General features: G+C 54.0%; 1 protein-coding gene across 1 annotated transcript in view; it reads left to right on the top strand.

Annotated features, from left to right (window-relative positions):
• The window catches only part of STK10 (serine/threonine kinase 10), a 126,301-nt gene that overhangs the window by 76,716 nt on the left and 34,837 nt on the right, over positions 1–14,748 (top strand). The window contains exons 8-10 of the mRNA XM_004464768.5: positions 7,323–7,457; positions 9,462–10,010; positions 13,051–13,181. Of these exons, the coding sequence (XP_004464825.2) occupies positions 7,323–7,457; positions 9,462–10,010; positions 13,051–13,181 (815 nt within the window). The remainder of the gene's footprint in view (positions 1–7,322; positions 7,458–9,461; positions 10,011–13,050; positions 13,182–14,748) is intronic.

Genomic DNA, 14,748 nt, shown 5'->3' with positions numbered 1-14,748 from the left:
GTTATCCCCCAGCCCAGGCCGCTCCCCAGGACCCAGCTGTTTCCTCTCCATCTCTTCTCTGGCGTCCGGTCAGCATCTCAAACTTAACCCGTCCATCGTGGTCGTCACCCCAGTGGGCTCCTTCAGTGGCTTTCCTGGTCTCAGTGGACAGCAATCTGTCCACCCTTCCAGTGGCCCAGCCCTTGCAAGCATCCCCAGTTCTTCTCCCCTTCTCCCTGGAATGCCCTGTTGTCTCTGGAAACGTCCAGAACCTCCCGCTTCTCACCACCTCCATCGCATCATGATCAGCTGCTTAGATTATTGCAACAGCCTCCTCGTTGGTCTCCCTGCTCTCTTTCAGTCTGTTCTCAACACGGCAGCCAGAGGGATCCTTTTTTTTCTTTTTTAATAGAATATATTAGATAGATAGACAGATTGATTTATCTATCTATTTTTAGGAGGTACCGGGGATTAAACCCCAGACCTCATACAAAGGAAGCAGGTGCTTAACCACTGAGCTACATCTGTTCTGCAAGAGGGATCCTTTTAAGACACCACCCGCACCCAGGGCCCCTCTGCTGTCCAAAGCCCCCGTCTCGTCTCACTCAGCGTGAAAGCCGAGCTCCGGGACCCCGGAGGGCCTCCTTGAGCCGCTCCCCTCCACCCCAACCTTCCGGCCCCCCTCCGTCACCCTCCCCCTCTGCGCCTACCTTGGCTGTTCCTCAAACACCGTGGACCACACCTGCCTCGGGGCCTTTCCGCTGACTGCCTGCTCTCTCTGGAATGCTCTTCCCCCAGATGCCTCCATGGTTGACTCACTCCCTCCTTCAAGTCTTGGCTCAGATGTCAGCTTCTCAGGGAGACCTCCCCCAAACACCCAGCTTAAAGTTGCACACCTGCCACCTCCATCCGCGTCCCCACTACTGATTCCCCTTGTCCCATTCTACTTTTCTTTCTTAAAGATTTATTTACTTACTTTTTTTCTTTATCGTCCCCCTCCCCCCAAATGGTTCTCTCGTCTGTCTGCTCATTCTTTGCTCACTTTCTCCAGGAGGCACCGGGAACTGAACCCAGGACCTCCCACATGAGAGGGGGGTGCCCAGTGGCGTGAGCCACATCCATTCGCTGTGGGCTGTGGCGTCTGCTGGCTGGTGGCATCTGCTCGTTGCGGCAGGGGTGGCGTCTAGCTCATTGGAGGTGGGGGTAGCATCTGCTCATCTTCTTTTAGGCGACACTGGGACCTGAACCCAGGACCTCCCTTGTGGTAGGCAGGTGCCCAACTGGTTGAGCCACATCCACTTCTATTCTACTTATTTTTTTTTCCATGACACACAGCTCTCCATATTTTACCACTTGCTTGCTTCTGATATTTATTGTCTGTCTCCCCCACTAGCCTCCAGTTCCCTGAGGGCCACAGTCTTTGTCTTTTTTTTGTTCACAGATGTGCTCCAAACCTCTAGAACAGTGCTGGTATATAGTGGGACCTCAGCAAGTAAATATAATTTACATAATAAACTGTTACATAACCTTTTCTCCACACAAAGAAGGTACACCATTCAGATCTCTCTTGAACCGATGGTGAAACTGAGCACAGAGAGGTTAAGTAGCTTGCACAAGGTCAGCCAGCTGGGATTCTAATCCTGGGCACGTGCTTACAAAGTCTGTGCCCTTGACCCTTCTGGCAAGCTTCCTCTCAGAAACTGAATGAAGGAGGGAATGGAGGAATGAAGGAGAAGAGAGGAGAGTGTTGAAGGAAAGATACGGTACTTGAAACTTGACAGCCTCTTAGGTGTTTTCTAAAGCCGGTCTCCAAGTGTTGGGACCCCGGGCTGATGGTTGCCGAGCACCCTGAGGACCGCCTGGGGAGAACAGGCTTAAGTTCTTGGAGAGGACGGCCAGGCTGCAGGAGTCGTGCCAGTTGGCGAGCTGCGTGACCCTGCCCGTCCTGGCATCCCAGGGCTCCCAGCAGAGACGGCACTCAGCAGCTGTTACTCTCCCTGCAGGAGCAGATGGTCGAGTTCCCCTTCAATTCGGGCCTTCCACTGGGGCACCCAAGCACCTATTCGGGGGCCCCTGTGCTGGGCCAGCCTGCCCCCCGTGCAGGCACATGGCCCATTTGGTCACCCGGGGCTGGTCCCATGCCCTTCCTTGCGTGTAACCAGGGCTTTGTCTCTAATGGGCCTTGGCCGATTGGGAGTTGGAGGAAGTCTGTTCTAAATGCGTCCCTGAAGGCAGTGGTGCTGGTGGAGCAAGGGAGGCGGTCTTTTCTTTGTATCCCAGAGCAGTGTACAGACCAGTGTTCTGGGTCTAATCAGCTGCAGGAGGGGCGCCATCTGCCAGCCCCGCTCTCCCTGGGTTTCGAGGAGGCTGGAGTCCAAGGGAGCTGCTCTGCTCATGGCCCCCTCCGCTGAAGGCTTTCTTCTCCACCACTTCCGCCTCCGCCACCTAAGGACACTGAAGTGCTCGGGGAGGCAGTGGAGCAAATGATTCAGCCTCGGGAAAGCGAGGCTCCTGGGCATGCTAAGAAGCCACTAATATGGTCAGTGTGTGGTGTCTCCTGATGAAAACCTGGTATTTCCAGAAGTCTTTGCCTGCATTATTTGTTTCTGTCTGCTTCAGGCACTGTGGTGAAGTATCCCAGGCTTCTTGTTCAAGTTCGCGTGTGTAGAGTTGCATAGTGAAACTCAGGAAACATCAGGGTCTGATTTGCATCCTCTGAGCCAAAACTCTGTGCTCTGTGGGGGTGTAGGAGGAGATAGGAATGGCTGTGAGCCCAAACCGGGCTTCTTAAAGGCTTTTCTGGGTGTGATGGTGATGGCGGTGGTGGTGGTGGTGGTGTTGAAGGTAATGGCGATGACGATGGTGATGATGGTGTTGGTGACATGGAAGGTGATGATGCTGATGATGCTGATTGTGATGATGACGGTGGTGGTGATGAAGGTGGTGATGATGATGGTGTTGGTGACATGGAAGGGGACGATAGTGATTGTGATGGTTGTGATGGTAACGGTGGTGGTGATGAAGGTGATGGTGAAGGTGATGGTGATGATGGTGTTGGTGACGTGGAAGGTGATGATGCTGATTGTGATGATGACGGTGGTGGCGATGAAGGTGTTGGTGATGATGATGGTGTTGGTGACATGGAAGGGGATGATAGTGATTTGATGATTGTGATGATGACAGTGGTGGCGATGAAGGTGATGGTGAAGGTGATGGTGATAATGGTGTTGGTGATGTGGAAGGTGATGACGGTGATGCTGCTGATTGTGATGATGACGGTGGTGGTGGTGGTGATGATGATGGTGGTGGTGACATGGAAGGTGATGATGGCGGTGAAGGTCATGATGGTGATGATGCTGATTGTGATGATGACGGTGGTGGTGGTGGTGATGATGATGGTGGTGGTGACATGGAAGGTGATGATGGCAGTGAAGGTCATGATGGTGATGATGCTGATTGTGATGATGACGGTGGTGGTGGTGGTGATGATGATGGTGGTGGTGACATGGAAGGTGATGATGGCAGTGAAGGTCATGATGGTGATGCTGCTGATTGTGATGATGACGGTGGTGGTGGTGGTGATGATGATGGTGGTGGTGACATGGAAGGTGATGATGGCGGTGAAGGTCATGATGGTGATGCTGCTGATTGTGATGATGACGGTGGTGGTGGTGGTGATGATGATGGTGGTGACATGGAAGGTGATGATGGCGGTGAAGGTCATGATGGTGATGATGCTGATTGTGATGATGACGGTGGTGGTGGTGGTGATGATGATGGTGGTGGTGACATGGAAGGTGATGATGGCGGTGAAGGTCATGATGGTGATGATGCTGATTGTGATGATGACGGTGGTGGTGGTGGTGATGATGATGGTGGTGGTGACATGGAAGGTGATGGCGTTGAAGGTCATGATGGTGATGCTGCTGATTGTGATGATGATGGTGGTGGAGGTGAAGGTGATGGTGGTGGTGGTGATGATGGTGTTGATGGTGATGAGGTGGACAGTGATGACGGTGGTAGTGAAGGTGTTGATGTTGATGGAGATGATGATGGCAGTGATGGTGATAATGGCTGTGATGATGATGATGGTGGAGAGGGTGGTAGTGATGGTGACGGTGATGATGGTGGTGGTAACAGCAGTGATGATGATGATGATCGCTGCTGTGTCGTGAGCACTTACTCTAATGCGTAGAACAACCACACTGTATTTTCCAGTATACAGATAAATAAACAGGCTTAGGGAGGTAAGTGACCTGTCCAGGTTGGTGGTAGAAGCTGGATTTCCTCCCAGGCAGTCTGAATCTGGAGTCTAGCACCAGCACTCCTAACTCGTATGCTTCTCTTGTTTCCCATGATTTGTAAACCCTTATTAATGTCCCATTCAGGACCACACAGCACCGGAGTGGCATCTTTAAAGGGTAACTGTCGGAAGTGGATTTGGCTCAACTGATAGAGCATCCGCCTACCACATAGGAGGTCCTCAGTTCAAACCCAGGACCTCCTGACCCATGTGGAGCTGGCCCACGCACAGTGCTGATGCGCACAAGGAGTGCCGGCTCACATAGGGGTGTCCCCCCCGTGTAGGGGAGCCCCACTCTCAAGGAGTGTGCCCCGTAAGGAGAGCCGCCCTGTGTGAAAAAAGCGCAGCCTGCCCAGAAGTGGCACCGCACATAGAGAGAGGTGACACAGCAAGATGACACACACACAAAAAAGAGACACAGATTCTCGGTGCCACTGAGAAGAAATCAAGCGTACATAGATGAACACACAGTGAATGGACAGAGAGAGCAGACAACAGGGGGAAGGGGAGAGAAATAAATAAAAAATCTTTTAAAAAATTAAGGGTTAACTGTTAACTTTATCACTTCTCTGTTGCAGCCTTCTCGTGGCTTCCAGTATACCTAGAATAATACCTCAGGTCCTCACCAAGGCCCAAGGGCCCTGCATGCACATCCCATCCATGGCCATTCCTCTCCTGTCTCTTCTGCTTCTGTTCTATGTGTTCCTCCAACCCAGCCTTCCAGCCATTCTTCCAGGACATCAAGCTCTGTCCTATCTCAGGGCCTTGGTACTTGCTGCCTCCTATCCCTGGAATTTTCTGGGCTCAGATCTTGCCCTGCTGGCCCCTTCATATCCTTTAGGTCTAAGCTGGAATTTTTCACCTCTACATAGTGGCCCTAAGTAGCCTACAGCTCTCTGGCCGGGCTCACGTGGCCCCAGGCTCCTGCTGTCCCGCTAACTGTGCATCTGGAATGATTTTGTTTATCGTTTGCTTGCACATCTGTCGTCCCTGGTGATGCTAAGCCCTTGAGGCCAGGGACTGGTCGGCCTGGTTGCACAGCCTTATTCAGCTTGTGGCATATCAATGCCTCAACATCTGGCTCTAGAATGAATCATTGTATGAATCGGAAAATGGGAAAGAACGAAAATTTAAAATGTTTAAAATCTTTTAAAACAAGAGAAAGTCAGACTGGTTTAGGAAAATTGAATGATACAGCTCTTTTAAAAGAAGTGACTGTACTACTTTCAGGTGTGTAAAGTAACTTGGACAGGTAGATAGGGTATCTCCAAGTGGACTTCCAAAAACTGATGGTTTTAAAAATAACTTGGACAGGTAGATAGGGTATCTCCGGGTGGGCTAAACTGATGGTTTTAAAGGAACAGACAGATAAGAATGATTTGTGGTGAGCTTATCGGTTGTTCATGTGTTTTCAAGATTTACTCACTTTAGCCATTTAAACACTTCCCTACAATCTTGTTGACACTGTTCCTCCCCAGATAAATGTTCTGATAACAAAAAGAGTGAATTTCATCAGACTTCCTATATAATGACATCCTCCACCCCTGCCCCCCCACCCCATTCCTTTTTCACATCCTGGTGTTCAGGACAAGATGCCTGAGGACAGATTCTCAGTGGGGCAACACAACACTCATACTTGGTTTAACATCCATGGAGGCCTTAAGAGCTCTGCAGTTTTGCAACATCCATAAAAAAGAGCACTCACTTTTATTTCTGTAAAAGCCCAGGAATAGAACAGGCCTCTACTTTTTTTTTTTTTTTTTTTTTGAGTTACCTGGCAGGGGATTGAACAGGGGACCTCGTATGTGGGAAGCTGGCACTCAACCACTGAGCCACATCGGCTCTTCTGAGTTGGTTTTCTTGGTTTTTGGCTTGCTGTTTGTTTTTGTTTTTAGGAGGCACCAGGAACCGAACCTGGGACCTCCCATGTGGGAAGCAGGCGCTCAACTGCTTGAGCCACATCCACTCCCCTCTGTCTCTGCCTCTTAAAACCAAGCATATGTGTCCACTGAAAGACATATACAAGGATATTCATGGCCGCTTTATTCATAGTTGCCCAAAACAGAAGATAACCCAAATGTCTATTAACAGCAGAATGGATAAACAAACTGTAACAGATTTGTACAGTGGAGTCTGCACAGGAATTTAAAAGGAACAGGTTAGTGACATACACAACATCGTAGGGAAGTCTCACAGACACAAGACTACATACTGTGGTGATCCTGTGCATAGGAAGTTAAAGGGCAGGCAAAATGCATCTCTGGTGACAGGCAACTATGAGGAGTGGGATTGACTGCAGGAGACTATGAGGGAACTTTCTGGATGATAGAAACATTCTGTATCTTGAGCTGGATGGTGATTATATCAGGTATGTATGTATATACATAAAAAGTCATCCAAAAAAAGTCAATAGTGGATGTAGCTCAAGCTTAAAGGGTACATGAAGCTGTGCCCTTAAGATTTGTCAACATTATTTTGTGATTCCTCAATTTAAATATACATATAGTACATATATTTTTAAATCATATGCTAAAACTTTTTTTTTAAGAGGTACTGGGGATTGAACCTGGGACCTTATGCATGGGAAGCAGGAGCTCAACCACTGAGCTGTATCTGCTCCCCTAAAACCTTTAAAAAGGGGAAATAAAGCAATATACAAACCCTCAAACACTGCTTGAGCTCTTTCTTTAGCTAAGCGCTGTCACGTGCATTATGTCCTTTAATCCTCCCCATCTCCCCGTGAGTTCGGCATTACCATTTCCACTTCTGACAGGAGCAGCCTGTGGCCCAGAGAGGTTGAGTGACAGGCTCAGCATCACACAGCTGGTGAGTGGCAGAGCTGAGGTGCGCACTCTCCACCACACACAGGTCTTTTCTGAGCTGCCTCTGGGCCTCCTTTTCCAAGGTGGTGTCCACATTTGCTCGGGGCTGTCGCTGGCCTTATCTGCATGGAGGATCAGCTCCCCCAGCCGTCGCCTGCCCTGCCCACCCCCACTCACCCCGAAGTGGTTCTAATCTGTTTGTGTCTTGCCCCCCTCAGCACCCCTTTGTCAGCAGCACCACCAGCAACAAGGCGCTGCGGGAGCTGGTGGCCGAGGCCAAGGCCGAAGTGATGGAGGAGATCGAAGACGGCCGGGAGGAGGGGGAAGAGGAGGACTCCGGGGACGCGGCCGCCGTAAGGCCGGGAGGAACGGGGGCCCCGCCTGGGGGGGGAGACCTGGGAAGGCTCCAAAGGGTTCGCTCAGTTTCCCTCCAGTTCATGGGCTGCAGACGTCCGCTCCGCAGGTACCAGGGGAGGCGGCGGCGATGCCAGCCAGATCCCGTGTTTTCAGGGGAAAGCAGCAGTCTGCTTTTCAGGTGGAATCTTCCAGCTTTAAAAAGCGGGCCGCTCATTCAGTGTTTTGCAGCCTTCTTCGCGTTATGACTTACCTACAACTTGAGAGCCTTTTCCCCACGCTTTGGGATAAGGGGATGAGGCCGCACGTGGTCAGAGGCGGTGGGGCCGGGGGCTCCGGCCACCCCGGGCCCCGTCTGGCTGCCCAGAAGCGCCGAGGGACCCGGGCCTGGCCACATTTGGAACTCATTTGTAGCCGCAGCCCTCGCCGAGAAGCTCCGAGCTCATTTAAATGCTTTAAAAAACATCGGAGCCCGGCAGGCCTTGTCCGTGGGCCAGGTTCTGTTGGGAAGCAGTTGTTTTACAACCTCTGGCCCAGCTGTTTGGGAAGGGCCTCTTCTAAGAGGGGGATTTGCTAGCTAGATTATATCTAGAAAAGCAGGGCTGCACTTGCCCCCCAGGGCACGGAGACACCCCCCATCCTTGTGCGGGGGACAAGGCGGCAGCTCTCACAAGTTTAGTGCTGTCGTGGGGGGAGCCTGAGGCTGGTGCAGGTCCTCGCCCTGGGAGGGGGGCGAGTGGGAGTGGAGCAGGGACAGCTCCTGCGAAGCCCTGGGCACACCGCAAGCCCTGTACCTAGGGCTCTTCCCATCCCTACAGCAGTTCTGAGGGAGAGGACCCGGAGCGCTGTTGAGCAGACGGGAGAGGGAGGTCTGGGAAGCCAGGTGGCCTGGTGTGAGCGGGAGTAGGGGAGCCGGGAGAGGGAGGCAGCCTGCCGGGGGCCCGCTTCCCGGAGGAGGCAGCCGACGTGAGGCTGGGGGGCCCACCTGACCTCACCCCGGGGAAGTTGAGTCATCTTGAGGGCAGCAGGGCTGTTGGGGGGTTTCCCACGGGGGCTTGGGTGTCAGGTCGGGAGATGACAGGGCCAGACCCGAATCTTAGAACCATCTCTCTGGGCATCCGATAGAAGGTGGGTTGGAGTTGCTTCCGGTACCTGCCATATCCAAGGTCAAAAACCAGGGGCTAGTGGGACAAAAAACCCCACAAAAACAAAAAATTTGCAGTGTGGTTCTCTTTATATAAAGTTTAAAAACAGGTAAAACCAACCTGTAGTATTTAGAGAGTGAGCCGAGATGCCAAGCAAGGAGGGGTGCCCATAAGTCGGGGCGGGGGCACAGCTGTGGTCTTTGGGACATGGCAGTGTTCCACTCCTGAGCCAGGGGTGATTCCAGGGGTGGCTGCTTTATCCATGAAGCTGGACGCTGATGTTTTATCCACATAGGTGGGTGTTCAGTTTCACAGGAGCCATGTTTCCTGTACTCTCCACTTCCCAAGAGTTCTAGAAAAACAAAAACAAAGCAAAACTCTAAAACTTAATGACTGGTAGGCTAGGTCTAGCCCCTAGGTAGGTTTTGTTTGGCCTTTATGTGATTTTTTGAAAATTTAAATTAGTTGTCATCTAAAAATCAGATGTGATGTAAAAATCCAGATTTCCTGCTTGTCTAGAAAATTTGGAAGTTCTGGCTACAATGGGCCCAGTTTCCTACATCTTTGCAATTGACTGGAGCAGAGTAGCTGCTGTCCCCCTTTGAAGGAGTATGAGCAGTCCCACTGGCCATAATCGTCTCCAGTCTTAGGAGAAATAACAGCTATTAAATTAAGATTAGAGACAGACAGGAAATTCCTATTCCTTAAGACAAGTGGTAATTTTATTGTTGGGTTGGCAATAGGGAGTGGTGAGGATTGTGGCTTACTGGAGTGTCTTACTTTCTAACCCCTCTGCATCACTGACTCTGGCCTTGGACGTGCAGGAATATGGCCTTGACTATCTTTTTCTCTCTCAAGCCTCTGGGGCCCCCCACTCAGGAATCTCCTGCGGTGAGTCAGCTGAGCCTCGATGACGGTAAGCTTCCCAAGGAATCGTCGTCCATTCCGCTGCCGCCCGGCCAGCCTCAGGACGATGCGAACGGGCCCTGCAGCCAGCCTCCTGGGACCGGATCCCTCGAGACCACCAGCCCCCCAGACGTGGCCCCTGGAAATGAGAATGGCCCAGCCGTGCTCGCACCCCTCCGCAAGACGCGGCCGGTGTCCATGGATGCCAGGATTCAGATGGCTGAGGAGAAGCGGGCCGCTGGCCAGGGTGGCGACCTCAGCCCAGCAGCCAGCAGGTCTCAGAAGGGAGGCCAGAGCCGGCCCGTCAGCAGTGCCCTGGAGACCTTGGGCGGTGAGAAGCTGGCCAACGGCAGCTTGGAGCCGCCCGCCCCGGCAGCCCCAGGCCCCACCAAGAGGGACTCGGACTGTGGCAGCCTGGCCGCGTTGGAGAGCATGGACTACGGCACCTCCCTCTCGGCCGACCTGTCCCTGAACAGAGAGTCGGGCTCTCTGTCCATCAAGGTATCCACGCCTCCCCAGAGGCTTGGGCAGAATCGCTGGCACCTGTCCTGCCCGTCTGTCTCCATTTTAGAAGGCCTTTAGTGGCTGCCTCCTATCGGCAGTGGCTCGGGAGGATTGTTTTTCATTCAAGGAGCTTGTAGTTTAATAATTTAATCTCCAGAGTATCTGGGTGCAGGATGGGATTTAGGAGCATAGAGTGGTTTGCTTTGGGTTTAAATGTCAAAGTGTGGCTAAAGGGCCTGCTAAAATGTTTGGAAGTGGAATGTTCTAGAAGTGGAAGTTCTCTTCTTTGGGGCTTTCGGGGACCACACCCTAACCATGTGGTCCAACTGGTAGAGTCAGTGACAGGAAACAGGCCCCAGGCTCTCGGCGCCCTGCTTGGTGGTCTTTCTGGAAGTAGGAGACACTGCGAGGACAATAGCTACCATGGAGGGAGGGCTCTATGTGACACAAACACTGCCCAGAGGGCTCTCAAAAGAACTAAAGGGGAAGCAGGTGTAGTCCAAATGGTTAAGCGCCTGCTTCCCATGTACATGGTCCCAGGTTCAATCACCGGTACCTTCTAAAAACAAACAAATGAACTAAAAAGCCAACTCTCATTAGGGAGTGGATGTAGCTCAGTGGTTGAGCACCTGCTTGCCATGTATGGGTCCTGGGTTCAATCCCCGTTACCTACTACAAGAAAGGAAAAGGGAAAAGAACAGAGGACACCTTCATCACCTCAGGACACTGTTGGGACCTAACACAGGGTCATGTGGGTAGGAAGAGGGAATCTGGGGTTCAGACCTGGTGAGACGCCATACTCTGTGCTCTGAACCCCGTATGCCATTCTGCCTTCCTACCGGAAGGCACGGCCTCCCTCTCCTCAGCCAGCTGGGAGGGGCTGACTCCTTCTGCCTGCTCCGATAAATTCCAGAATGTTCCTAAACTCACCGTTGGTTACCCCAACTTTGGCTATGCCCTCCCCACAACCAAAGCTCGTTCTAGGTACCATATCTTTTTTTTTTCCCCTCATTTCTCTTGGGAAAACACACCGACACTCAAAAAAATATTTGTTAAACGAAAGGAAGAGAAGGAGGGAGAAGCAGCCAGCTGGCCCGATGATTAACTTCGAAAACAGAAAGAAAGCACCAAACAGGTCATGAGAACGGTGTAAATAGCAACAGGGAGGCATCCCAGGACGCGGGCCCTGTTCCTTCTCTTCTTAAAAAGACTCTTAAGTGTAAAAAAAAAAAAGAATTTAAAAAGGAATTTTCCTTTGGGATGTGAGCCGACCCCACCCCGAGCAGACCCCACATTCCTTTGCTGGCCCAAGGGAGGCAGCCCGGAGCACAGGCTGTTCCGGTCAGGGCCGGCGCTGCGTCAGCGCCCCCTGGCGGGCAGCAGGAGCCTGTCCCCTCAGGGACCAGAGGCCCCGCCCCCGCCCCTCCCCCTCTCCTCCCCCTCTCCTCCCCTCTGCTCTCCCCTCCCTTCCGCTATCCCTTCCCCTCCCTCTCCCCTCCGCTCTCCCCTCCTCTCCCCTCCGCTCTCCCCTCCCCTCCCTCACTCTCCCCTCCGCTTTCTCCTCCCTTCCCCTCCCCTCACTTTCCCCTCCTCTCCCCTCCACTCTCTCCTCCCCTTCCCTCCCTCTCTCCTCCCCTCCCCTCGCACTCTCCTTCCCTCGCTCTCCCCTCCCCTCTGCTCTCTCCTCCCTTCCCCTCCTCTCGCTCTCCCCTCCTCTCCCCTCAGCTCTCTCCTCCGCTCGCTCTCTCCTCCCCTCCCCTCCGCTCTCTCTTCTCTCCCCCGCTGCTCTCCCCTCCCCTCCCCTCGCTCTCCCCTCCTCACCTCTCTGCTCTCCCTTCCCCTCCTCTCTTTCCTCCCCTCCCCTCACTCTCCCGTCCACTCCGCTTTCTCCTCCCTTCCCCTCCGCTCTGCTTTCTCCTCCCTTCCCCTCCCCTCACTCTCCCCTCCTCTCCCCTCCGCTCTCTCCTCCCTCCCCCGCCGCTCTCTCCCTTCCTTCCCCACTGCTGTCCTCCGGCCTCCAGTGCTCACTGCCAGTTCCACCCATCTCAAGTGGTGTCCTCTGACATGGAGCCCCGCTATGGGCACATGAGGGGTGGCCCTGTGCTGTGGGAAGAGGTGGGGGACAGCAGGGACGAGGACCCCACCCTCAGCAAACCGGCCCTTGGCTGGGCGGGACGGGCAGGGTTGGGGGGCGGGAGCAGACCTGGAGGGCAGAGACCTGCTGCTCAGAGCCCCAAGCTCCGGGGCGGCGGGGGGGGAGGTCTGCCTGGAAGATGACAGGGCTCCAGGCCCTCGTCCCTTTCAGAGCCTGGAGTGCTCTCTGGGTACCAAACACACCCTCGGCCCTCCAGGGTCCGGGCAGCGCTTGGTAAGCAACCGCCCGTGGAGTGCTAGATGGTTCTCCGTGAAAGAAAAAGCAGGTGATGGCGTCACTCAGCAGTTCTGAGCAGGTGTGGGCTCCAGTGGAAGTCAGGTCGGGTCAGGCTTGTTCCCCACACCAGTTACTAAACAACTGTGTTTTTCAGAATCTTTCTGGATGTTGGCATTGACAAGGGATGGTGGGCCCTGTAATCATATGCTTCAGAAACAAATAACCAAGTATGGGAGGCTTGGCGTGAGTCACAGGCCACGCCTGGGGCCCGTGTGCATTATCTGAATTTTTGTAACCACCCTGTAACTAAGGACCATTAGTTTCCTTGGGCGAGGAAACCGAGGCCCAGACAGGACAGGGGCTTGCTCAGGGCCGCAGACCAGGAAGCAGTAGTCAGGCTTGGAGCCCAGCGTGCCCTGCCGCCACGTCCTGCCGTGGGGGGCGGGCCGGCAGCCACGTGGGAAGGTGTCGGGCAGCGGGTGAAGGCTGAGGTCAGGGGAAGGGAAGGGATTCAGCTCAGACACTCCGACGCCCAGGCCGAGGGGCGAGAGGACGGCGAAGGGCAGCTTCATCCTCCTTGGGGGCCCGAGGGGCCTTGGGCCTCACTCCCTCGGCCGTGGATTTGCAGCTGGAGCACTAGCTTGACTAACGTTTTTCCCTGGCCAGGACTCAAGGCTGCACAATAAAACCCTCAAGCGGACGCGCAAGTTCGTGGTGGATGGTGTGGAGGTGAGCATCACCACCTCCAAGATCATCAGCGAGGATGAGAAGAAGGACGAGGAGATGCGGTTTCTCAGGCAAGTCGGGAAGCGCCGCCGAGCGCAGCGATGGAGGAGGGCTGCCCTGGGAGGGATGGGTGCACAGTCCTTGTGTTTAGAGGGCCGCCTGTCCCCAGCAGGCAGTGGGGGTAACAGGACAAACGGAAGTTGGCTTTGAGTGAGACCTTGCACCCCTCCCATCCATCCATCTGTCCATCCTTATATCCTTCTACCCTTCTGTCCTTCTATCCCCCTTCCTTCCTTCCATTTACTCACCCACCTTTTCCTTTTTCCCTCCCCCTTCCCTCCCACTCATCCATCCGTCCCTCCATCCATCTACCCCACCCACCCATCCACCCATCCACCCATCCCTCCACCCATTCCTCCTTCCCTCCCTCCAGTCATCCATCCATCTGCCTCGCCTACTCACTCATCTATCCCTCCACCCCACTACCCATCCTTCCACCCATTCCTCCATCCATCCACCTGTCCCTTCATTCAAAACATTGACTGAGCCCCATGACAGGACTGGAATTGGGGGACACGGTAGTGGCCCAGACAGATACGGCCATGTCCCTTGTAGAACTCTCATCCAGTGGACTGAAGCACCTTACACAGGACAATCTGTGGTGCACACGGTGGAGGAAGTAATGGGTGATATGACAGGGAGTGGCTGGGCAGCGGGGGGCTGCTCAGAGCTGAGCCTGAAGGGGGGAGGCAGTGGCCACGAGCAGAGCTGGGCAGCATAGCTGGGGCTGCAGGTGCTGAGCCCCCGAGGAAGGCTCCTTGGATGTTTGAGGAAGGGGAAGGATGGGGCCGGAGGGCAGCGTGGAAGGGCCCGAGGGAGGCGCTGGGGTGTGGTCAGTGGGGTCGGCAGGCTCAGGAGTGGAACAGCTGGAGAGCCATTGGCTCTGATGGCTGCTGGGCCAAGGCTGGCCTGTCGGGGGACACGGGGACGCCTCATCCAGGCCATCGGGCTGTGGGCTTGGGCCACGGCTGCACCGTGGGAAAGGGAAGAGATGGTCAGGCTCGATATTCATTTTGGAGGCAAAAACCAGAGAGACTTGCTGAGGGGTTGGAGCTGGAGGAAGGCGGGAGGCCAGGCCGGGCGCTGTGCCTTGCTCCCCCCTTGTAAGAGCCTGGCTTCAGGAGACGCTATTTCCTCCATTTTGTAAACGAGGAGGGTGTTCCGTGGCCAGGAGGTGGCTTGCCCAGCATATGCCGGCCGGGAGCAGGGAGGGCCGAGGTCTCACGAGGTCTGTCTGGGAGCATCCACTGGGTGTCGACTGGACGGGGGCCTCCTGGGGGCCGTGGGGGGAGGCAGGCTTTTGCAGGGCCAGTTCCTTCTTGCTGTGGAACAGCTTTCTAGAACGTCAAAACACATTCATATTTTTAAAAACACAAACACCCCGAAGCCAAAGAGAAGTGTTTTGGGATCCTCCAAGGTGCTTTCCACTAGCCAAGACGATAAGGGGGTGGGCTTTTTACTTTTTAATTCAAGAGTGTCATTCATACATGGACATACATAAATAATAAGCGCATAGTAAAAGCTGTGAACTTATAAAGCAAACATGCCTAACATCATACGGGGGTCCCGTGCATCACC

The sequence above is a fragment of the Dasypus novemcinctus genome, chromosome 2, assembly GCF_030445035.2.
Source record: "Dasypus novemcinctus isolate mDasNov1 chromosome 2, mDasNov1.1.hap2, whole genome shotgun sequence".
Lineage (NCBI taxonomy): Eukaryota > Metazoa > Chordata > Mammalia > Cingulata > Dasypodidae > Dasypus > Dasypus novemcinctus.
This window is presented reverse-complemented; position numbering and strand designations above follow the sequence as displayed.